The sequence below is a fragment of the Muntiacus reevesi genome, chromosome 18, assembly GCF_963930625.1.
Source record: "Muntiacus reevesi chromosome 18, mMunRee1.1, whole genome shotgun sequence".
Classification (NCBI taxonomy): Eukaryota; Metazoa; Chordata; class Mammalia; order Artiodactyla; family Cervidae; genus Muntiacus; species Muntiacus reevesi.
Genome location: NC_089266.1, coordinates 52,223,171 through 52,246,398, shown reverse-complemented (window position 1 = coordinate 52,246,398; position 23,228 = coordinate 52,223,171). Strand labels below are relative to the sequence as shown.

The following is a 23,228-nucleotide window of genomic DNA, read 5'->3' as shown; positions in this document are numbered from 1 at the left end:
AGAAATGAATGATTTGAGGTTATACATGGACTCCGACTGTTTAAGCTTCCCCTTTAATACCCACCCCCCATCAAGAAAATGGAAAGTTGGACATAAAATCATGCCTCTGGTACCCCTAAGAGGTCATGATACAGAGAACAAGGGTGGAGAGAGGGAGACTATTATTACTGGTGGCATTAGTATCACTCTTCTGTCACCAATAATAATCACAGTATTATAATACCATAGTCATATAGTATCATAATACACCAATGAGCCACAATATGGATGTCACACAACATTCTATGAGCCGCATGTGCTATGGAACATGAAGGGTCAGTTAACATGGGACAGTACATACTAGGATGACATGTACTTCTAAGGCAGCTGGCAGAGCCTTGAATAAGGAAAGGGGAGGGGCTGATCCGAGTTCCAAAGTGGGCTCGCGGCCAAAGCTCCCTCCCCTGTTCCTTGGAAGAAGGTGGACAAGCCAGTGGGGCTCCAGTGCCTGAGACTAGGAGCAATATCTGATTAGGGTGAGATGAGGAACGGGGTGACCTGGACCCAGGGGGTCAGTCCCCACTTACATGTCGCTCTCTCTACATATATCTATCTCCATCTAGCACTGGACTCTTCTCCTCCTCGTTCTCTGAAGAACAGGGAACAAAGAGAGGAGATGGGTTACCGGCAGACCACAAGTCCTCCACCCAGTCTCCAGGTCACCCGGGTCCCTAGGTCCTGCTTGCACAGCCCCTGACTCTGGAACTAGCGCAGGTGGAGGCCCAGGGCTTTCTGGTCGGGGCCCGGCCCCCTCACCCTCTTCTTGCCCTGGGAGCCTGTAAGTGTACTCCACCCACCCAGGACTTGGGTCTTTGCTGGGCCTCTGGCTTTAAAAAGTGCCTGGGAGCTGGGGAGCTGCAGCAGGGGAGCAGGGAGGGTCCCTGTGATGGGGGCTGTGATGGCGAGAGGTGTGGGAGACTCGAGGGTCCTTTTGCAGGGGGCCCTCCCCTGCACTGGCTGGGGGGTGTGGACGGCTGCGTCAGATGAGACCGGGATCAAAGTCTCGGCCTCGCCCCACCACGCAGAGGGGCACATGCTGGGGGTTGGGGGGAGCCACCCTGGCTGGGTTCCCTCTGGCCATGGCTCACAACCCCCGCCTGGGCACCATGGGCACCTAAACCGCTGCACGCAGCTGCACCCCTCCCACGCCACCGCATAGAGACCCGACTGCTAAGCCCGGAGCCCAGGTCCTCACTGACCTGGCCCTCGGACGGGGCTGCCCCAGGCTCCCTGTCTGAGCCGCCTGCCTCAGGCCCAGGGCCCTCCAGGAAGTTGGATGGAACCAGGCCCCGCTGTCCATTCAGCTCCCCCTGGGGAGGAGATGCGGGTGAGACAGACCAGGAGGGGCCTTAACAGCACCCCCCGGACGCTGAAGCCCCGGGGCGGGGGATGGCCTGGGGTCCATGTCACCATCGAGGGAGGCGACTGGCCCGTCCCTCTGGGCTTCCATCAGGAACCTGGTTCCCCACCCCCATGGTTCCAGGAGATCCCCCTTGGGCACACCCCCACCCCCACATCCTCACATAGTAGAAACCGTCATCGTCCATGGCCCCGAACACAGTGATGACGTCCCCTGCCCGGAAGGGAAGCTCTGCCTACAGAGAGACCACAATGTAGGCATCAGGCCGGGGCAGGCACGGTCTCCACCCCGCCTTGGCTGGGCTCTGGAAGGGGCTCACCTCCACGTCCATGTTGGGAGAGCTCTCCCGGGGGTTGTAGTCAAACGCGGCCACCATGGAATGGGGAGCTTTCAGGCCAGCAGAGGAGGCCAGCTGGGGGGGCCCTGGATGGGGAGGAGAAGGCGACTCGAGACTCTTTCTAGGCACTCCCACCCGCCTCCTGTCCTCGGCGCTGGAGACCTGCCAACCCCAGTGGGAGTCGCCGCCTCCCCAGCAGCTGTGGCTCCAGGGGAGGCTGGAGGCGCAGGGAAGCCCCTCACCTCCACGGGGCTGGGCAGGCCCTTCCCATTCGGCTGCGGAGAGAAGAGGCTTGTGAGCCCTGCTCCTCCGGCCCTCCCCTCGTGGGGCAGGGGAAGGCGGGGCAGGCAGGATGCTCAGCCTCACACAGGGAGAGATGCAGGAGAATGACCATCAGCCTGAGAGCAGACCCGCCCTGTGGGCTTCACAGTGAACTAAGGGCCAGACAGGGTCGGTCACTGGCTCCAGGTGGCACAGAATCTATAATCAGGTTCCTTCTGGAACAGGGCTTCCCGGGCGGCGCTAGGAGTTAAGAGCCCGCTTGCCAATGCAGGAGACATAAGAGACAAGGACGCTTTCTAGAACAAAGGTTCTAGCAAACCACTGCCCATCCCCATTAGAGTGAAGCTCCCCATGGGACGCATGGCTGTGGGTGAAGATGGGGCCGGTTCCCTCCACCTGCTCAAAACAGACCTGTGCTTCCCCAGAGAGCCAGGCAGTGCCCCTGGCCACCTCCCTCCTCATCCTCAGGGGCCCTGGAGAAGAAGAGGATCACACCCACCTTTCTTGGAGCGGCGGGGCTTGGGGGGAGGCCCGGCGGTACGGGCTGCAGAGTAGACGAAGGGGCTGTTCCCTGCTCCAGACAGCAAGCAGACATTAGAGGGAAACCGAGGTAGGGAGCAAGACGGACGGTGACTCTGGTCTTCTCTCGGGTCTGTGCTGCGGTTCACACTCAACTCTCTAAGGCCACTCTTCCCCTCCCATTCCCGACCTCCAGGATCCAAAACACATGGCCGGTCCCCCTGCAGCAGCCCCCATTCTGCGTGGCAAGCTCACTACTGCGGCCACGAGGGCCCGAGTCTCTGAGGGTCCCAGTGACTCTGCCACTCTCTGGATCAACCAGGTACCCTGGCCACTCCCGATGTCCAAATTACTTGGGGTTGGGAGGTGTTGAGTTGGAACTGGGGTGGGGGACGGTGGGCGAGGGGCGAGGGGCAGGAGCAGGTCATACCTGAGCCCTCAGCAAGAACCTCTGGGGACAAGTAGCCCCGCTGGAGCAGCTGCTGTGTCCCCGCAGGGCTGTCCACGGCCACTTCAGCCACCATGTTGCAGGGGATGTAGCCCCACCGGCCCCCACCCTCACCCCGGTAGAAGCCATCTGCGTCTTTGTCCCCAAACACCTGGAGGCAGAACAGACAAGCCGTTGTCAGCAGGCCACTTCCACCTGCTCCTTGCTCCCCGAGCCCACAGCGCCCCCAACTCAGGACTGCAGAAGAATGCTCTACCTTTTATGGAATCGGAAATAGGGGGAAATAGCCAAGAAGAATCAGAGGGATGACAGAAAAGAGCCCTATCCGAACAATCATCATTCACTGTCTGCACGTCCATTCCCCCAGTCCACCCCAGACTGGATCTCCCTGACCTCAGAGTTTTAGCCCAAAGCCTTCAGGAAATCCTTGGAGGCTCAGTAGATGTCGTCACACTAACAGCAGCAGTATCACGCTGAGCCACGTGCCAGGCCGTTTCAGTGCTCTGTGGGTACTGAATCCTCTAATCCCCAAACAAGCCTGTGAGGCAGACACTCACACGATCCCCACTTTACCCATGAGGCCCGAAGGAAAGAGTCTACTCCCGGTTTCACGACTCGACGTGGCAGTCGTGACCCCACTCCACATCACCTGGCTCTAGAAGCTGTGTCCCCCCCCACCCCGGGTGAGGCTATGATCCCTCATGGACACGGCAGGAAAGGAGGGAGGAAGCAGGACCAGACTGTGAGTCGGTCACCTTCAGGATCTGGCCCTCCCGGAACGGGAGCTCCTCTTCCCCAGCATCAGGGTTGGGTGACATTGACACAGGGTCGTAGTCAAACAGAGCCACAAAGACCCTGACAGGGAGGTCCCGGAGGGCCAGGGCTTCTTCTGGAGGGCTCCTCGCGGGGGCTGCGGGGGAGAAACTGCAATCAACTCTGGCCAAGGAGGCAGGAGAAGCCCCTCAGCCTGGCCCACCCCTCCGCAGAGGCTCACCCAGCTCCATGGAGCCTGGCCTGGGGGCCCGGCCCCCTCTCCGCTGGGAGCCGCTCTGCCCGGGGCTGTCCAGCCCTCTGGGCTCCCCAGACTCTGCTGCCTGCAAAAACAGTGCAACAGACAGCAGGAGTGATGCACCACCCCTCTGCTGGGCGCCTCAGTAGCGGCAGGACCCCACGAGCGCTCCCCCCAGCTCTGCCCCATCGGCGGAAGCGGCACAGCAGAGCAGGGACACACATTCCTCTCCTGGAGCCCTGGCCCAAGCTCACTGGAGCCATCGGACACCCCCAGGGGGGAGGAAGGGCAGGAGGGGAGGCCCCGGCCCCGGCCACCTGAGCAGATGAGTGCAGTAGAGGGACTAAGGTTTAGATCTGAGAGCTGGCCGAGGCGCGTGTGAGAGGAGGGCCTCTTCTCCGTGTCGGGGCTGGGCGATGCTGGACATCGCAGGCTGGGTCCTGAAGCTGTCACTAGCTAAGCGGAGGAAAGGGCCACCTGCCCCAAAGGCAGGGGGCCTGCTGGCAGCAATGGGCGACTTATGGCCACAGAACATCAGCGCATCCCAGTTCCGATGGATCGGCAGAAGCAGCAAAGCAGTGGAATGTGGGTGGGAGAAGGCAGGCGAGGGAGCCCCGAGGCCCCACCCCACCTCTGCTGATGGAGGCGGCAGCGTGGAATGGGAGCGGCCGGTGGGCAGCAAGCAGGACCACCGGGCAGCAGCAGGCAGGGGGCTGCCCGGCGGGAGAGGGCACGGACCCGGGGGGGCGGCTCCTTGGCTCTGCCGGTCGCACTGCGGCCTCTCCGCTCCGGCTCCCCCTTCTCCCAGGCCGCGGAGCATGGGTAGGGGTGGGGGCCTGAACCGGCCTTCGGAGGTGCCCGGGGCCTTCCCACGGGGGCTGCACCCCAGGCCTCCCCGTCTCCGAGGCAGCCGGAGCTGGTGATGCTCATGTCCCCGCCGCCCATCTCTTGCTCGTCCTCAGAGTCATATTCGATGCTGATTTCCAAGCACTTGGGGGAGAGGCAGCTGGCCAGGCCCGGTTCCGGGGCCCGGCCCCGGGGGCACTTCCTGGAAGGGGCGGGCCGCGCCCTCCCGCCGGCGTCCGGCGCAGCCCTGGCGCCCTCGGCCGCAGAGGGGCCGCCCCTCTCGCGCGCAGGGCCCGGTGCTCGGCCGGGCGCCTGGGACCCGCCGCCGCCGTTGCTGAGAAGCCGGCTGCAGTGCTCCCGGGGATCCGGGGACCGCCTGCGGCCAGGGGGCTTTTCGGGGGAGCCACTTCCTTTCCTCCAGCTGCCGCCACCGACCAGTCCCAGCGGGTCCTCCGGGCGGTCCCCAACCCTGCAGGGGCTGCAGGATGAAGCGCAGAGGCCAGGTCCGCGGGGCCGCGCGCCGTCGCAGCCCAGCCCCGGAGGCAGGGGTGCAGGCGGGCCGGGGTCTCTGGATGCACAGCCTGCCCCTGGCCCCTTCTCCTCCTGCGAGGCCTCCCCATCCTCCTCTCCGTCCTCCTCCTCTTCTTCCTCCTCCTCCTCCTCCTCCTCCTCCTCGGGGATGCTAAACAGCTTCTTGCTGCGGAAGTGCTGGAGGGGCGGCTCCAGGATCTGTTCCAAGATCTCCTCGTCGCTGTCGGTCTCACACAAGGGGTCGGGCTGGGGCTGGGGCTGGGGGCGGGGGGCAGGCGGGGCAGCAGGGAAGAGAGGTCCGTGGGAAAAGGACAGAGCTGTGACCTTTGCCCTCAAAGGAGGGCAGGGGTTTCAGGTAACCCAAGGCCCGCCCCCGCAACCCCCTGTTGCCTCCCTCCAAGAAGGAAGACCAGAGAGAGAGAGTCTGGCCCAGAGCCACACAGCGTGTCCAGGGCAGGGCCCCCGGGAGCACTGAGGAGCCCGCCCAAGAACAGGATGCACAGAGGGGCTGAGTGTCGGGGAGCAGGCCAGGCCTGAGACGGCGAGGGGCCTCCCAGTCCCTCCTCGGAAGCTCCCAGCAACACGAGGCTCTCAGAGGGCGCTGCATCGCGCGGGCTTGAGTGGGAGAAGTTAGAGAACGGGGCGCCTCCATCCCCCCTTCCTTTTCAGGAGGGTCGAAGCCGGGCCTGAGCTACTTCCTAGCAGCCACCCCGCAGAGGGCCCAGGCCACACACCAAGAATGCTGCCAGCACACCAGAGCAGCTGCTGACTCGGGGGGCAGAGGCCGCAGGAACCTAAAGGGCCCCCCAGCCCCTCCTCACCCCAATACCTTGGCCCCCTGCCCCCCGATGCTGTGGCCAGCCACCTGCTTCAGGAAGGAGCAGGTCCTGACACCCAGCTCCTCTTCCTCCTCCTCTTCCTCCTCTTGGATGTCTGACAGGTCTGAGGTACGGCCCTGGTCCACAAGGGAGTTCCCCGAACGGACCCCCGGCTCGGCCACGTCCTCCTGCAAGAGGCCAGACGTGGGAGGACAGCGGGGAGGTGAGCGAGGGCACGTGGGGACCTTCCGACAGAGTCAGCCCTAGCCAGGATGAATGGGGCGGTCCCCCGGCAGGAGAGAGGGGCATGCCCCCAAATCGGGGCATAGGCACCGTGCGGGGCGGGGAAAGAAACCTGGAAGACAAAGCGGCAAGCACAAACAGCCAGACACACAGTGCAGGGCAGAGCGAGAGCGGGGCGGAGAACGGGCAGAGTGGGCAACCAGCTCTGGGCTGGCAGAGGCAGGGAGGGGGCCCCCGACTCCTCGCGGTGGCCTGGGACGCCCCCAGCCCCGTACCTCAGCCCGGGGCCTCAGCCCAGCCCCTGCGTCTCCTCCACGGCAGGCCTGGGCACCAGGCAGCCTCTGGGCCAGCGCTCCCTGGGTGGCGCCGGGTGCCAGGCGGGCCTCTCCCGCGGTCTGCTCAGCGTCCTCCTTGGCCACACAGGAGGTGGCAGGGCCAGGAACGCAGTCTCCCAAGGCGGGCTCGCTGGCCTTCCCGTCCCCAGGGGCCCCCAGCACAGCCGCCCCAGCCTGCTCCTGGAACAGCAGACACTGAGGAAGGGCCCCCCAGCCCGAGCCCGGACCCTCCTCCCAGCCTCCGCCGGCCGCCCTCCTCCCGGCCGGGTACCTGCGAAACAGGCACTGGGGGCTCCTCTGAGGATCCTCCTGCCGTCTCTCTGGGAGGGCTGGCTGGGGGGGCGCCCGGGGGCTCTTGAGCTCCACGGGGGTCAGGGCACCGGAGAGGACAGCTGGGGTCCCCCAGCCCCGGGGAGGCTGCAGCAAGGGGCGGCCTGGCCTCCTGGCCCGGTCGTGGGGAGGCGCAGGTGATCCTGGCCGGCCCAGAGGCCTCAGCCAGGGCGGGGGCGACGGGAGCGGGGAGGGAGTCCGCCGACTCGCCGTGGGGCGACATGGTGCGCACGGCCACCGAGCTGCACGCCTGCAGCAGCTGCAGCTGCGACAGCTCCACCAGCACGCTGCCCGCCGTGGGCGAAGCCACCTCCATGATCTGCGGGCGGGGGGCACAGCGCGGGAAAGGGGGGCTGCAGTGACACACACAGACACCCACGGTACCACGGCCGCTGGTGCTGAGCCTCCTGGCCACGGGGCCCCAGGGCTAGAGTCCTAGTCCGTGGGCTCCCAAAGCCCATGCTCTTAAGCAGCCTGCTACCTAGGGTCCAGATGCCCGGAGCGGGCAGCTCCATGCCAGGCCGCGGAGACGAGGCCTCTCAGCACAGAGAGGGGAGAGACCCATGCCCCACTCCCAGGATACAGGAGAGGGCAGAGACCCATGCGCCACTCCCAGGGTACGGGAGAGGGCAGCCCCGGGCTGTACCTTCTGCCCATCAGCATAAATGGCGTAGCCTGTGACTCGGACGCCGTTGGAGGTGCCGGCCGCATCGATCGTCACCGGGAGCCAGCTGATGATCAGGATCCCAGGCGAGGGCCCTGGCTCGACCTGCACATCCAGGGGGGCATCAGGTGGGCCTAGGGGAGGGGGCACAAGACCCAGGATTGGAGTACACACACCAGAGAGAACAGCCCACTCTGCCACTTCCCTAAAGATGCAAGTAGCAGCTAGTCTCCCCTGGGGCCACCCTCCCGGGCCTGACCTCCCCAGGGGTTACACACACCAGGCGCCCGAGCCCGCCTACCTGCTGGCAGTGTGGTGAACTGCAGGGTGGCAGCCCGCGGCTCTGGCCTCTCCCCGCCTGGTTCCCAGGACCCTCGAGGCGGGAGCTGAGCCTCCACTCGGGCCTGATAGAGGGTACCAGGCCGCAGGTGGCAGAAGGTGGCCCAGTAGGTGCTGGGGCGGGCTGGGGGGCATTCCTCCCCGTTGAGGTAGACAGCGTGGGCCAAGCTGCTGTTGCTGGGCACCCAGGCGATCTCGGCAGATGTGGCGGTCAGCCGATGGACCCGCAGCTGGCTAGGAGCCACACGGGCCCGGGCCCCCAGCAGCAAGCAGCAGCGCAGCGGGTCGGAGCCGCCCCGGCTGGTCAGGGCCTGCACAGAGACCCGGAGGGGCCCGGTCTGCAGGTCCAAGTTCTCCAGCACAGCCGTGGGTGGTGCCCCGGACCCTAGGGCCTGCCGCAGCTCCCCGTTCACACAGATGTGGTAGCCGCGCAGCTCCACGCGCTCAGGAGGCGGCTCCCAGGCCAGCACCACGCTGTGGGCCAGCTGCTTCAGGATGGCCAGACGGCGGGGGTAAGGCACGGCAGGGAGCTCCCCCAGGCCCTCGGGCGGGGGACTCGGGCTGGGTGCCTCCCCGGCTGCCTCGTCCTCCGGTCGGGGCTGGCTGTGTCCCCCACTGCTCTGGCCCCCACTACTGCTGCCGCCTCCGCCGCCGCTCAGAAAACTGAGCTCGGGGCCTGAGCTGTGGGACAAGTCAGCCAGCTCCGGAGGAAGGGAGGCCAGCAGGTCGTCGTCGGACACGCGCTCAACAAAATTGGAAGGGACCAGGCCCCTCCGGCCGTCCATGAGCTCCCCTGGGGAGGGGAAGACAAGAGAGGAGGCGGAGAAAAACACAGCCCGATCAATGCATTGTAGCAAAGCTTGGTGAGTGATCTGAGGCATATGATTCACCTGTTAGCACTTTTAAAAGAGCAATCACAATGTGCACTGGGAAATTATTGTTAATTTTCAGTGGTGTGATAACCATACTGTAGTTCTATGGGGAGGGCTTTTTAAATGTTAATGTGCAGATGAATCACCTGGAGATTTCTTAAAATACAGATTATAACTCAGTTGGGTCTGAACAGTGCTGAGATTCTGCACTTTGAACAAGCTCCCAGGTGATGCTGCAGGGATGAAGGATGTCCAGATGCACATGGAAGTATGTCTAGGTAAGATATCGTGTGTCGGACTCCTCTGGTGGTACAGTGGTTAAGAATCTGCCTGCCAATGCAGGGAACATGGGTTCGATCCCTGGGCCAGAAAGATTCCACACGCCTCAGAACAACCAAGCCCACGCGCCACAGCTACTGAAGCCCAGATGCCTAGCGCCCGTACTCTGCAACAAGACAAGCCCTCTCGCCTCAACTAGGGAAAGCCCATGCACTGCAACGGGGACCCAGTGCAGCCAAAATTAATCCACTCACTTAAAAAGAAATAAAATATCATCTGTCAACACCATGCTTTTCAATCCTATTTTTAACCCACATGGGAAAAAGCCAATTATGACAAAATATTAATAATTGTTGAATCCAGGTGGTGAGTACACAGGTGTTCATTTTACGATTTAACTTTTCTGTCTGTTTGAAAACTGTCATATTATATGGGTCTGAGGAGTGAGGGCAAGGGCACACCTCAACCTTCCTGTGTGGAAAGCAGACACCCTCAAAGGGAGAGGGAGGTCCTGTCTGGCTAGAAGAAAGGCGGGAATCTTTAGAGACAAAAGACACATGTGCCAGAGGAAAGAGCCCCCTGTGGGTTCTAGAAGGCACTGAGATCCACAGCAGGCCTGGGTCTAGGAGATGACTGGCAGTCAGTTCTTTGGCTAATATTTATTTATTTGTCCACATCAGTTACAGCATGCAGGATATTTGTGTCACACAGACTCCCTACTTATAGCGTGCAGGCTTAGTTGATCCGAAGCATGTGGGGTTTTAGTTCCCTGCCCAGGGATCGAACCCACATCCGCTGCACTGCAAGGCAGATTCTTAACCACTGGACCACAGGGAGGTTCCTGTCAGTCAGTTCTGACAGCGATTGCAGCAAAGTTCTGTTACCTTGGACCAGCTCCCCTGAACACTTGGCAACAGAACATTATAAAATATTTCGTATTGTTTGTTTGTGGGATGTCAAGGATCAAAAAACCTGGACAAATGGCCTGTCACATCACAGCTAATTTGGGAAAAGGAAAAAGAGTCCCAGGGCACAGAGGAGCTGGTGGCTGCTGGGCCTTCTTGGGAGAAAATGGGAACAGGGCCAGGTTTAGGGCAGGGGGTGGGTGTAGGCGGTCCTGAGCGGCAGGAGGACATGGAAGCTTCCCCAATATCATCTCTCTCTACTTAGGCTAGGAGTTGGGGAATAAAGTAAGAAAATAAAGAGAAACAAAAGAGACTTTCAAAAAATTAGGTAACAGCGCATAAGTAGTGGGTTGAAAAGTGGCCTTCCCAAAATATGTCCACATCCTAAACCCTGAACCCTATAAATACGGCAAAAATGTCTTTGCAGATGCAATTAAAGAGCTTGAGATAAAGATCGTCCTGGATTATCTGGGTGGGCCCTAAACCCAATGACAAGTGTCCTTTTAAGAGGACACACAAGGAGAGGCGCTGAGAGAAAAGGAGGAGGTGATGTGACTGCAGATGCAGGGACCGGAGTGATGCGGCCGCAAACAGGGAACTGGGCCCCCAGAAACTGCACGGGACAAGGAGCGGAATCTCCGCCAGGGCCTCCAGAGGCACGGTGACCCTGCCAGAACCTTGCTTTCAGGCTTCTGACCTCCAGAACTGTGAAGGAACACATTTCTGTTGCTTTAAGCCACCACCCAGTTGGTGGAAATCTTTTACGGCAGCGCTAAGAAATTCATACAGGCAACACTGTGGGGTGTGATGCTAATGGGAGGAACCATCACACTAAGCAGGTCCGCAGCCCTGCAAGGCTGGTGCGGGAGCCGGGGCCACAGTCGGGCTCACGGTCTGGAAGCCCCGCCACTGAGAGCAGCCCAGCTGTGGGATCAGACACAGATGAAGCCACCAAAGTAAGATGAGGAATAGGGAGTCTGACTCCCACGTGTCTACATGCCTTTCCAGCTACCCTAGATTGCACAGTTCAGATTCTAGTAACTGGTGGTTAGTTAATATTTATGTTCTTGCTGGTGGTGACGGTGGTGGTTTAGTCGTTAAGTCATGTTTGACTCTTACGACCCCATGAACTGTAGCCTGCCATGCCCCTCCGTCCATGGGATTGAACAGAGTTGGTGTTTCAATTTTTTTTTTCTCATTAAAAAGGCCATTTTTCTGGGAGCGATTTAATCCTTCTCTCCATCGTCCATCCCTTGAGAGAGTTTAGTTGTTTTCCATCATTCCCAGCACCTGCTCAGATAACAGGCACAGAGCCCCAGGAGGACAGGCTGAGCAGGCACCACAAACCCCAAGCTCTGGGTGATACAGGCACAGACCCGAGCACTTTGCTGATCCCCACACACCGCTGCAGCTCTCACCCTGCCCTGTGCTGTGGGCTCCACACCACATTGTCCTCCATGCTGTGAAAGGATGCAGCCTGGCACCCAGCCAGGGCACCCCGAGGAGTCTACCAGGCCCTGCCGTATTGCCCAGTCAGTAACATGGTGTCTGCTTCAGTGAGCTGATCGCCCCACAGGCACCACAGAAGCGCCCTGGGCACTGCAGAACCGCCCTGGAGCGCAGCCCTGCCTGGGCCCTGGCAACTGCTGACCACTTGCTGACACCCTCTCCTGGGCCCTGGACCCCTGATCCCTCCTCCCCACACTCAGCATCAGATCTATGCACCACATGCCCAACCTCGAGGTCACTAGTGTTGGGCGCTGCCATGCCCCGCCTGCCAGCAGAAAAGCGAATTTAGCCGAAATTCCCTGTGACGCTCAGTCCGCCCTCCGGACTATGCTGGGCCCTGTCTGTCCTGCATCAGGGCAGGCATGGAGTCAGACCAGCTGCTCCCGGACCCCTTTCTCTCCCTTTCCCCACGGGCCGCCGGGTCTCTCCTTGCCTTTCAGTCGAGTCTGAGAAGTGACGGCGGGCTTAGAGGGTGCGCATGGGTGGAGGGCTTTGGGAAGAGAAGCTTCAAAGCAAACGAATGGGTGGGACGGTCCCCGCTCCCACCTACCTTCAAAGAAGCCATCCTCGTCCATGCTGCCGTAGATGTAGATGTACTCGCCAGCGGTCAGCGGCAGCTCTGCCTCTGGGTTCTCGTTGGGGCCCTCGAAGGGGTTGTAGCTGCAAGGAGGCCCGGAGGAGGAGGGGGACGGTGACCGACATCCTGTCTCCTCCCCGCCCATCGCTCGGCCTTGGGGACACTTTGTTGTCCACCGTTAATCACAGGGAGCGCCCACTGCACCCACCCCAGCCCAACGAGGCGAAGATGACCTGTCCCGCCGTGACCCCCACCACGCCCCCACCGTCTCGTGCCCCCCACACACCCCAAATGCTGGAGGGCCAGGGCGCAGGGGTCAGGGCCCACCTGTAGCGAGCTAGGAAGACCTGGACCCTGGCTCCGCCCCGGCCACCCTCTGCCACTGCCGGGAGCAGCGAGACGCTATCCGCCTCCAGTTCCTCCACCTCACTGGCCGTGTCCACCTGGGGGGCCAACAGAAAAGGGCCAGTTCTCTCCAGGACCCAGGGGCCGACCGCAAACCCAGCAGGGGAGGCCCCACTGTCCTGAGACGAGAAACGGGGCAGATGCTGGACGAAGTCAGCGGCAGTGAGCTCCGCCGATGCGTTCTAAACCAGAACGTCAGCCCTCGGGGCCCGGTGGAGTACAGAGGGGCCTGGTGGAGCCCAGACGCCCTGCGTCAATGGAGAGGGGTTAACGGTGACCCCTCCCTGAGCCCTGGCCTCTGCTGCACCAGCTCTGTAAATAAGACCACCATCCCCAGCGTAGAGGGGGCAGACACTCTGGCGGCAGGGGGCAAGGGGGCGCCCTATGACAGTCTGTGTCCTTAAGGTTATAAAACTGCAATAAAGCACTCTAGCTGGAAGGAAAGGGGGAGAAGGGGCTGAGAAGTCCCTAGGACAGAGGTACTGCCAGGGTAAGCGGGGGCACCCAAAGCCAGCACCTCCACTCCTGCCCACAAGGGGACGGTAGAGGCCGCGGCTGGGCTCACCGCTTCCCACACCCGAGGCTGCAGCGCTGCTCCGGACGCCCCCCTCCCGCCCCCCCCCAACCCCGCACTTTCTCGGGTTTGGGCGGGAGAGAGAGAGGGAGGGCTGCAGTTGTGAGTGATACCAAAGAACTTGGCAGATACCAGCTGCCATATGTTAAGCATCTACTGTGTGCCCCACACGGCGGGAGGCACCGTCCTTGTATTGTTTTCACATCATCTTCCCCACAACCTCACCGGGCAGGCTTGTTAGTTCAAAACTCAGAAGACAGCGGAACCCAAGCCCAAAGAGGGTCACCGACCTGCCGGAGACACAGCTGGGACCTCAATCCCAGAACCGTTGCCCCTTCTCACAGCACCACCAGCTTCTCACCACCAGCCTCATTATGTGGGTCCTGGCCCCAAAGGGCCTCCCTCCCTGCAGCCCAAGACTCTCTGGCCTTGCTGGGCCCCAGAGGGGCAGGCTGGGCGGCCCCTGAGGAGGGACGGCAGGCAGGACAGGCTGCATAGGAGCTCCCCACCCGCCAGGAGGAATCCACGGGCCCCTCTCCTCTGGGGTCTGGCTAGACCCCCCACGCGGGCCAGCAGCCCCCCAGCTCCTGGGCCATCCCCTCACTCCACCTGCCCAAGGCAGAGCTGGAGCCCAGGCCCCTCCCCAGCACTGACCTCGGGGGTCGGGCAGGATTTGGGGCTGTTGTGGATGGACTCAGAGCGAGAGGAGTTGGACAGAGACTCTGCCCTCTTGGCCGGCGTCCTCCGGGAGACCCCGGCAAGGGTGGCAGCGGCAGGCTCGGAAGACTTTGGGGTGCAGCGCCCCGGGGACGCTGGTGGGAGGTCGAGGTCTACAGGAAAGATGACATGTGGCCTTGGGGGTCAGAGTCCCGAGGAGCGACCAGTGACCACGCATCCTCTTGGAGCTAGAGATCAGGCCCTCTGTGGCCAAGTTCCCTTACAAGAAGGGAAATCCTGGGGGAGCATACTAAGCAGAGATGGAGGAGACTTACACGTATTATTTTACAGCATCCTCAGAGCAACTCGATGAGGTGCAGTGGACACCCCTGTCTCAGAGCCTAGGACATACGGCCCACAGAGCTTGAGCAGCATCACTCTCTGAGTGAGCAGAGCCGGGACCACCCGATCTGACCAATGCCCAGCTGGCTCTTCGCTAGCCCACACTGCCTACCACTGACTCCTGGTGCTGACCTCCCAGCCAGGACCGCAAAGGAGCGAGAGGAGCAGCTACCTGAGATTCTCCAGGGGGCTCAGCTGTTCCCCGCCCACCCCCCACCCACTGGAGCCTGACTCAAGCCAGAACCGGCTCTAACTTGCTGTGTGACTTCGGGTGAGCTGCTAGCCTTCTCTGACCCTGAACTCCGCTCAGGACAAAAGCACCAGGCTGACGGCGCTGGGGGTCTACCTCACCTTTGGGGCCGGATCCACGGCAGGGCTGCGGAGTGGAGCAGCAGCAGGGGGGTGGCGGGCGGTCCCCCGGGGCACCGCAGCCCAGGGCGGAGGTGAGCAGGTCCAAGGGGCCAGGGTGCAGGCGGAAGGCCTGGAGCTCCCGCGCCAGCAGGCTGAAGCGCTCAGTCTGGCTGCGGCACTGCTCCTCCAGCTCCCGGACCCGGACCTGGGCCAAGACGCAGGATAAGCCACCAGGCCACGGAGGTGCCTGGGCCGGGCCCGTGCCATCTCCACGCAGCCCCGCTTCAGATCATACCCGCCCAGGCCCCGGGGCAGGGCACGAACCCTCAGCCTGGCCGCCCGGCTGCCCCCACATCAGGCGGCTGAGGGTCGAGACCTGGGCACTGCCGGACAGCGTCACTCCCAACCCCGCCCCCAGCTCAGCCTCATGCCCCAGCACTTGCTGCGTGTTGACCCCAAAAGGGGTCACCCCACCCCATCACCACCACGGTATCACTTCAGGGGTTCTCTCCACTCCGTGGCTCGTCACCCTTCCACAGCCAGTGACCCACATTCCTGCCCTCAGAGCCGTCCGCAGAGACCCCAGGAGCTCGGGGTCAGGAGTGAGCCAACACCCAGGAGTTTTTCTCAAGGATCAGGAGAGTCCCCATCAAGGGGGTTGTGGGTCAGACTGGCTGGCTTGAACCCCCCCTGGTCTCAGGGGCCGGGCTTCAGAGATGGGCAGGGCCTGTGTGTGCCAGGCACAGTGGCAGGTCTGGGGCTGGGGCTGGGGGGCGGGCACATGCCCTGTGAAAATCCCAGCCCATCTACGGAGTCTCAGCCTGTGACCAGTCACACCCCTGTCATTGGACAGCAGGGCTGGAACCGCTTGGGCCTGAGGGAGGAGATTCAGCTCAGCCAGCCTGGAAGGGTGTTGGGGAGAGCCCCCCGCCCCCACTCCCCAGGGAGATGGGGGATCAGGAGGCTGTACCTGCATGGAATCCAGGGTAGACTGTGGCAGGAAAGGAAAGCCCAGAGCAGAGTTAGAACTCTTACAGGGGCGGGGGGTGGGGGGCATTACCCAGAGAGGGAGGGAGGGGCCCAAATAGACAGGGCTCAGTCAGCTCCCTAGACCGACTAAGCAAGTGCTAGGTGGAAGGATATTTCAGGGCCAAAGGTGAAGGGGATTGCCCCAGCCCCCAGAGCATCTAGGGACCCTTCCTGCAAGCGCACACCCCCACCCACATCCAGGCAGCCCCCTGCAGCACTCTCTGAACTGCCCCAGCCTTCCCCCCGGCTAGAAGCACAGGTAGCCACCTCCGGGACCTTACCTCCAGCAGCTGCACAGCGCCTTCATGCTCTCTCTGGGCTTCCGCCTGGGCCTACAGGTGGGAGGAGGCAAATGCTGGAGGAGAGGGGTGAGGACTGGGGTGGGATCGAGGGAGGAAGGTAGGCAGGATGAAGGAGAGAGGAGAGGGAAGGGGGCTGGGAAGGGGCTGTGGGTGGGCTCCCTCCGGTTCCCACTCTGAACCGCACCTTGAGTCCAAAGGCGAAGGGGCGGAGAAGAGGGGCCTGGGACTGCTTCCTGCTGCCCAGACCCTCCCCCTCGGGGTTTTTTCCTCTTCCTGTCTCTCTTGATCTCTGCCTGCTCGTCTTTTGCCCCTTCTGAGTGTCAGGGTCCCACAGGGCACAGTGCTGGGCCCGTGGTCACTCTCTCCCTAGACTCCCATCTAGTCACAGGACCAGATGCACTGAATACTCCGAAACCTGTCTCCAAGACCGACTTCCCTAGGACCCAAGGCTCACAAGTCCAGCTGTCTGTGGGCCTCTCCACTAGGGTGGTTAACACACAACCCAAACTTGGCCGAAACGGAACTCAGAACTCAGGATGCCTGACCTCTCAAACCTGCTGCCCGTCATCCCTCAGTCCTGGGGGGTGAAAAGCCCAACCATCCATGTAGTCAGCACTTGGGTGAAGGCACAGGGCACTCAATCAGAATCCCACAGTGAGTCCTGTCGATTCTCTGTCCACAATGTACTTCGAATCTGCCCACTTGTTTCCTGCCGTGGTTTATACTCTCACCCAGGCAGACATCATCTCCCACCTGGACCCCTGCGGCCCCCCTCCACCTCAATGCCTTGCTTCTGTGCCCACGCCCCTGTCCACCATCCACAGTGCTGCCGAAGCGACCCTCTAAATGACGAATCAGACCATGCCACTCCCCTGCTCAGGATCTTTCAATGGCTTCAAACAACTCAGGAAGCAGAATACCCAGACTTCTTCCCTGACTTGAAGGTCTGATGCGATCTGGCTCTTGCCTACTCCTGCCGTTCCATCCATCCTACCACGTGCTAGCCACACTGGTCTGTGCCCCTCAAGCTTCTCCCGCCCACAGGGCATCAGGATGACTATTCCCCCTCCCCAGAGTGCTCATCAGCTGGCTCCTCCTGACCCTCGAGGTATGAGAGGCCTTCCTTGCCAAGCTCGCTTAAGAGACCCCTCACCCCATCCCCACCACCCTGTGTCACATCACCCCGGTGACTTCCCCCACTGTTCCTGTCAATGCCTGCGATCAGCTCACGCATGGATCTGTTTATGTACGGCTCGATCAGGGACCTGGCCTTTGCCCCTCACAGTCCCTCCAGGGCCTGGCACACAGTGTGTTAGTTAGATAGTGTTAGTTGCTCAGTTGTGTCCAACTCTTTGTGATTCCACCAACTGTAGCCCCCCAGGCTCCTTTGTCCATGGGATTCTCCAGGCAAGGATACTGGAGAGGGTTTCCATGCCCTCCTCCAGGGGATCTTCCCCACCCAGGGATGGAACCTGGGTCTTCTGCATTGCAGGCAGATTCCTGACCGTCTGAGCCACCAGGGGTTCAGCCCATATTGGATGAGGGTCCGGAAGTTACAGCTGGGGTCTGGCAGCCCCCCGCCCTTCCGCCCCTCCAGACGCCGCCCCCACCTGCTGCAGCCTCCGGACCTCCTCCCGCTTCTCCTGCAGGCTGAGCCGAGCCTGCTCGTGTTCCACCTCCAGCTGCTGCCGCCGCTGGGCCACCTCCCGCATGTGCTGAAACGCAAGAGCCTGCGTCAAGGCCCGAGCCCTGCTCTACTGTCTCTACGGAAGATCTAAGATGAGGGCGCCTCAGACACCATGTGTTCCAGACACTCTGTTAAAAAGGAAACTGCGGCTAGAGAAGGAAAGGGCCGCGGGCACCAGGACTCAGCCCTACACCCCCGCGCCCCACTCAGGGCACATGCTTTACCACCCCTTTTTTGCCCCGTGCCACGCTCCCGCCACCTGCCCAGTGCCCTCACCTTCAGCACCTGCTCCAGGCTCTCCAGCTTGCTCTGCAGGCCTTGGCTTTTGAGAAGGGCCGAGTCCCTCTCCTGCGTCACCCCCAGGAGCTGGCCCCTCAGCTCTGCATTCTCCCACTCCACCTGGACACGGGGGAGCACAGAGAGTTGAGAGTGTGAGCCTTGTCCCCCAGCACCCCCGCCCCCAGGGGCCTGAGGATGCTCTCCCCAACTGGGGAGTTGGCAGAGGCAGCGCCTTGCCCAGGGTCGGGACCCTGGCAGGACCTGGGCAGAGCCGCTACCTGCTCCTTCTCCGTGGCTCTCCCACTGAGCCGAGAGTTCTCCTCCACAAGGCGGGCATTCTCATTCTGGGCTGCCCTGAGCTGCAGTTCCTGCAAGACCAGAGGGGAGGTCCAGGGAGGGTCCCAGCGCCCACCTCCTCCTCTCCCCCAACACGCACACGAAACCCTGCCGGTCCCCTCTTGGGACCTGCCTCAGCCAGCAACGGGAAGCCCCACCGAACAGAAGGGAAAGCATGCTTTCGGGCCAGGAGAGAAGGAATTGGCACTCTGGGGGAGCCCTCCACCTGATGGGCCTGAGAGACCCGAGGAGCAGGCCTTCTGAGACCGCACAGTGCTCACCAGCTCCTCGCATCGCCTCTGCTTTTTCCGGGCTTCCTGCTCCAGGCTCTCGCATTTCTTCCGCTTCTTGCTGAGCTCCGATTCCTGCAGGATCAGAAAGGAGCTCCTCACACGGGAAGGCAGATCCACCCGTAAAGGGTCTCCTCCAGCTCCTTAACCCGGGTCTTACCAGTTGCTGCACCCTCTGCTGTTTCTCGGGCTCCCCTAGGACCACAGCCGGGTTTTCCACATCCTCCTGGGGTATGGCCTGGAAATGGCCAGGGGCAGTGGGCTGGCACCTGAGGGTGCAAGGCCTCAGGGCAGCCTGCCCCCAGCCCAGCCTGTCCGAGGGGGGTTCCCACCCCACCTCACAGTCAGCAATGAGATCCCTGCTCAGGAAGGGGAAGGGGTGCTGTCTGCCCCCGCTCCCCCATCTCCAGTTGATCCTGAGTGCTTTGAGATCCAGAGACCCATGATTGCCCGGGGAGATGGGTCCTCTATCCAGGCCAAAGCTTTCCCTTTTTAGCTTGCAGCCCTGCTCTGCACTCAATAACTGTCCTGGGTGTCCTTCAGTGACTGGCAGAGAACTAGGAGGCTGCCTGGGCCCCCAGGGAGGTGATGTCCCCAGACCTAGGGGTTATGGATCCAAAGAGGCTTGGCCTAGCGCCTACAGACCTGTCAGACCCTCCTCCCAGCTTCCCTGAGCCCACCCTACGGGCATGTCCGGTTATCCATCCGTGCAAACTCTGGAGGACAGGTCTTGAGTGATGCTCCCTCCCTGGACCAGGCAGAGGGGCCAAATCCCTTCTCCCTCCCCTCTTCCCGGAAGGAGGGGGACCCAGGTGCCCCCCAGGACGGACGGAGGATGGAGAAGAGCCAGACCTCTAAGTTACGGAGGTCCGAAGTGGGGTCCCCAGCTTTCGGGCCAGGGGCCGCCTAAGCCCGACGCCCGGTGAGGGTCGCCCGTACCTGGAGCCGGGGAGGACACCGCACCGCCCCCGGGGAGCCGGGCCGGGTCTGACGGACCAGGCGGGCGCTGAAGGGGGCGTCCCCGCGCTGTGGCTGCGGCGGGAGGCAGCGGCGCGGGCTGGGCCCCGGGCGGCTGCCAGGGCAACCGGGGATTTGCGGCCGGGCCGTACCACTGCCGGCGCGGCAGGGGCGGCGGGGCGGGCCGCCGGCCTCAGGCCTGCGGAGAGGAGGGCCCGAGCCCCCGGGGGCGCGCGCGGCGCAGGTACGAGCCCTGGGAAGCCGGGTCGAGGACCTGGCCCGGGCAGTGCCCGCGCCGCCACCTCCTCGTCGGGGCTCTGAGCGCGGTGCACGGGGAGGGGGGAGATCCCGGAGCCGCTCCCACCCGGTTCTCCGCACACCTACACACCTGCCCTGGCGCCGGCGCTCACCTCTCCCGGGGCCCCCGGGGCGGGCGCCCCTGCTCTGGCCGGGGCAGAGGGGTCCGGGGGCCGGGGCGGCGAGGGCGGCTCCCGCTGGTTGCGCAGGGCGATCTGCCTCTGCAGCCGCAGCACCTCCCGCTGGGACTCGCGCAGCAGCCGGTCGAAGTCCCGCACGTGGAGCCACTGGGGGCCCTCCTGGAGTCGGGGGACCGGGAACCGAGTCGGGCCTAACCCCGACCCACCCCACGCCGTCCCCAGCTAAGCGCGCCCTCCGCCGGACTGCAGGGGCCCTCGGGCGCGGGCAGGTGCGCACCCTCCCCATGCATCTATGCCCGGTCGCAAATGCATGCCTACACAGCCCCATGCTTCCGCTCGCCGGTGTGCAAACATTCCCGGGAGCGCGTTTACTGGGCACTCGCGGTGTGCCCGGCGCTGTGCTCAATGCCTTGCGAACATCTCTGCACCCTAGTGTGAGGTTATGCGTGAGTTGGTACAGCCAGGCCCACTGACTTGCAGCCCGAAACCTGGAGCCCAGAAATTCCCAGGTCTGGGACTCACGGCTCCACCCCCTTCGGTTCAGGCGCCGGTCCCACCTGGGCCGTTGCCAGGGGAACCTACTCCCAGCAGCCTCCACCTGCTCGCTTCATTTGCATCTCATTAACATCTCAGTCCGCATCCCACACCGCCAGGCCGGCGGCCCTAGGTAGGGCTGAGCCGGCAGGGGTGACCGGGGCCTCCACGCACCTTGCCCGCCAGGGTGAGCCTGGCCTGCAGCTCCCTGCACTCCCGCTGCAAGGCAGCGATCTGCTTGTCCTTGGCCAACAGGGCGCTGGCCGTCTCACTGAGGTCCCGGGCTCGTTGGCGGGCCAGGGCCTTCCGGCACAACTCCAAGCTGGCCCCTGGACTGGGCATGGGAGCACTCACCTGGCCGGGGGAGGGGCAAGGCCAATGGTCATCTGAGGGCTGGGCCACTTCTCCCACTTCTCAGCTCCTCCCAAAGGAGGGGTTAGGATGAACACCTTTGAAATGTGGCCTTCACCTGCTTCTATCCTGGGTCGGGGGGAGGGGGGAGTCTACCCTGGGCCGACCCTCAGCCTCGCTTGACCCCTTCCCTGCAATCCTCAAGCGGGAGTGACAGAGTTAACTCCACCTCCTAGCTTAGGCCCAAAGTATGCTGCTAATTGAGGGCTGCCACTGTGATGGGTCTTGTCCCTGCTAGCTCTGCACCCAGAGATGAGCGCAGCGGGAGGTGGCCTCCAGCGCCAGCACTGGCAATCCAGAATTCTGCTCTCCCTGCCCGGGACACCCCCCACACCCCCACCAAGCCCTTCTCTCCCTCCGTGGCTCCAGAAGCCCCCAGCCCCCTAGCCTGGCTGGCATTGGCCCTTTCTGCACCTCAGCTGCTGGGTTCCTGCGTCCCTGGGTACTAAGGGTCCATGATGCCCAAGCCTCACTGCCCTGGCACCCCTCTGCCCTGGCCGCCCAGCCTCCATCCAGTGGCCTCCCATCCTCACCACCCTCAGGTTAGTCTCCTGCAGCTTTCGGGCCCTCTCCTCCAGGCGCTTGGCAATGACCGCCAGCTCGGCATTCTTCCGCTTCAGCCTCCGCACCTTCTCCTCCGTCTCGGGGAAGCTGCTCTTCCTCTGACAAGGGGTCAGCCAGAATTGGGGCATGTGGGGAGAAGGCCAGCCCCCGCCCCAGACCCAATCGTAACAGCCTGGGCCTTGGGCTAGACTCTTGGGCTCACAGGGGGGGTCCTTGGCAACTCTAGATAGGGGTTCACCCTCTCTGGGTCTTGGGGTCATGTCCGCTCCATGTAGCTCCCACTTGGAGGGATGTTCATGGGATGAGAAGGATGTCGAAGCAGAGAGCCGGGGTGTCTGAGTCTGCCTCCCCCCCAGGACCCAGGACTTGCTTTCCAAGCCTCACCAGCATCTGGTTCTCCTCCTTAAGGATGGCACAGCGCTGCTGCAGCTCCCCCACGGCCCTCAGCAGCTCCAGATTGGGCCTGTCCCCGAAGCCCATTTTCAGCTTGCCCTGGCATGGGAAAGGATGGGGCACAGCCCCTCAGGAATTACCCTGCCTATGAAAATCAGAGCCCTCCATATGGACACGTTCCCCCTCCACAGTCCAAGGAGACATGGAGACAAGAAGGTTCTCCCCCATGTACCAGGCCTTCAGAGTGGGGCACAGGAGGGGTTGTTCCATACACTAGCCTCTCCCAACCCTGGGACCCTCTCTGCCAGTCCCCAATTCTTCCCACCTCTGCCCAGCATCCCCTTTTGGGAAAGGCCAGCCTGAGCTCCCACCCTCACTCGTCCAGGCTCCCCCAGATCCTGAGTCCCCCAAAGTCCAGGTCCCTCCATCGTCTACAGGAGACGACTCATACCCACCCCAAGCCTTGTCCTCTCTGGCTTGGCCCAGCACTGAGCCCCCCTCCGCTGAGTCGCTTCCTCCAGACTCTGATTCCATCACACACTCCCCCACACACACTCCTCCAGTATCCCCCAGCCCCCAAGGACAGAGAGGTGCAGAGAAGAGAGACAGACAGACACAGACAGACTGTCAGAGAGAGACTCACAGAGGGAGGGGGAAATGGAGGGTTCAAGGCAGACAGACAGGGCTAGTCAGAAGGACAGACAGATGGTGAAAAACGGAACCACTGAGATTTCTGCCCAAAGAAGGGAGGACAGACGGTCACAGAGACGGACCCCCAGACAGAGATAGGCCCGGAGAAGACAGGGGGCAGTGAAGTCCCAGACCATGCCCAGGCCGGCAGGCAGGATGAGAGCCCCAGCCTCCTAGACCCCGGCCGTCCTAGCTCCCTTACCTTAGAGAAAGCCTCTGCCTCTGGGTCCTCCAGCCTCTGACAGCCAGGTCCGGAGCTCAAGGCTCCCTGCGCAGGGCTGGGCAGCCCAGTTGCTGTTCTTCCAGGCTCAATGCCCCCCACAGGCCCCGGGCTTCGGGCTCCCTCAGGCTCGGAGCTCTCCTCAGGCCTCAGTTCTCCAACATGCAGATCTGTGGGGGTACCAGCTATGCTTGGGGATGCGCCTCCAGCATCACCCCCCCGGCCTGGAGTCCAGCTCTGCCAGGCGGGCAGTGCCCACGGCTCCATGTTTCCAGGGTCCTCCAGCCGCGGGAGGGATGTCAATTGCTCCATGGTTCTGCCAAGGGCCCCCAGGACCCGGGCCTGGGGACATCACCCAGCCCGCTGGAGGGGCCGGCGAGGGTCACGCCAGGCCAGACCCTCTCCTCTCTGAGCGCTGGGCTTCACTGCAATTCCATCCAAGGTTAGCCGGGTGCTTCCTCCCCACAA

General features: G+C 62.7%; 1 protein-coding gene across 1 annotated transcript; it reads right to left on the bottom strand.

The window, feature by feature from the left end:
- Positions 1-645: 645 nt before the first annotated feature.
- On the bottom strand, positions 646-21,922 carry TSPOAP1 (TSPO associated protein 1). The gene is made up of 27 exons (XM_065909869.1): positions 21,842-21,922; positions 21,427-21,555; positions 20,657-20,836; positions 18,715-18,792; positions 18,546-18,629; positions 18,207-18,296; positions 17,926-18,048; positions 17,573-17,677; positions 15,942-15,992; positions 14,632-14,836; positions 13,876-14,051; positions 12,570-12,685; positions 12,216-12,325; positions 8,063-8,893; positions 7,744-7,895; positions 7,039-7,416; positions 6,708-6,947; positions 6,237-6,377; positions 4,733-5,629; positions 3,980-4,079; positions 3,741-3,895; positions 2,968-3,136; positions 2,518-2,589; positions 1,719-1,822; positions 1,563-1,634; positions 1,239-1,349; positions 646-1,013 (listed from the first exon to the last, which is right to left on the bottom strand). The coding sequence occupies exons 1-27, from the start codon at positions 21,845-21,847 to the stop codon at positions 792-794; spliced, it is 5,097 nt and encodes a 1,698-aa protein (XP_065765941.1). The 5' UTR covers positions 21,848-21,922; the 3' UTR covers positions 646-791.
- Positions 21,923-23,228: the final 1,306 nt, after the last annotated feature.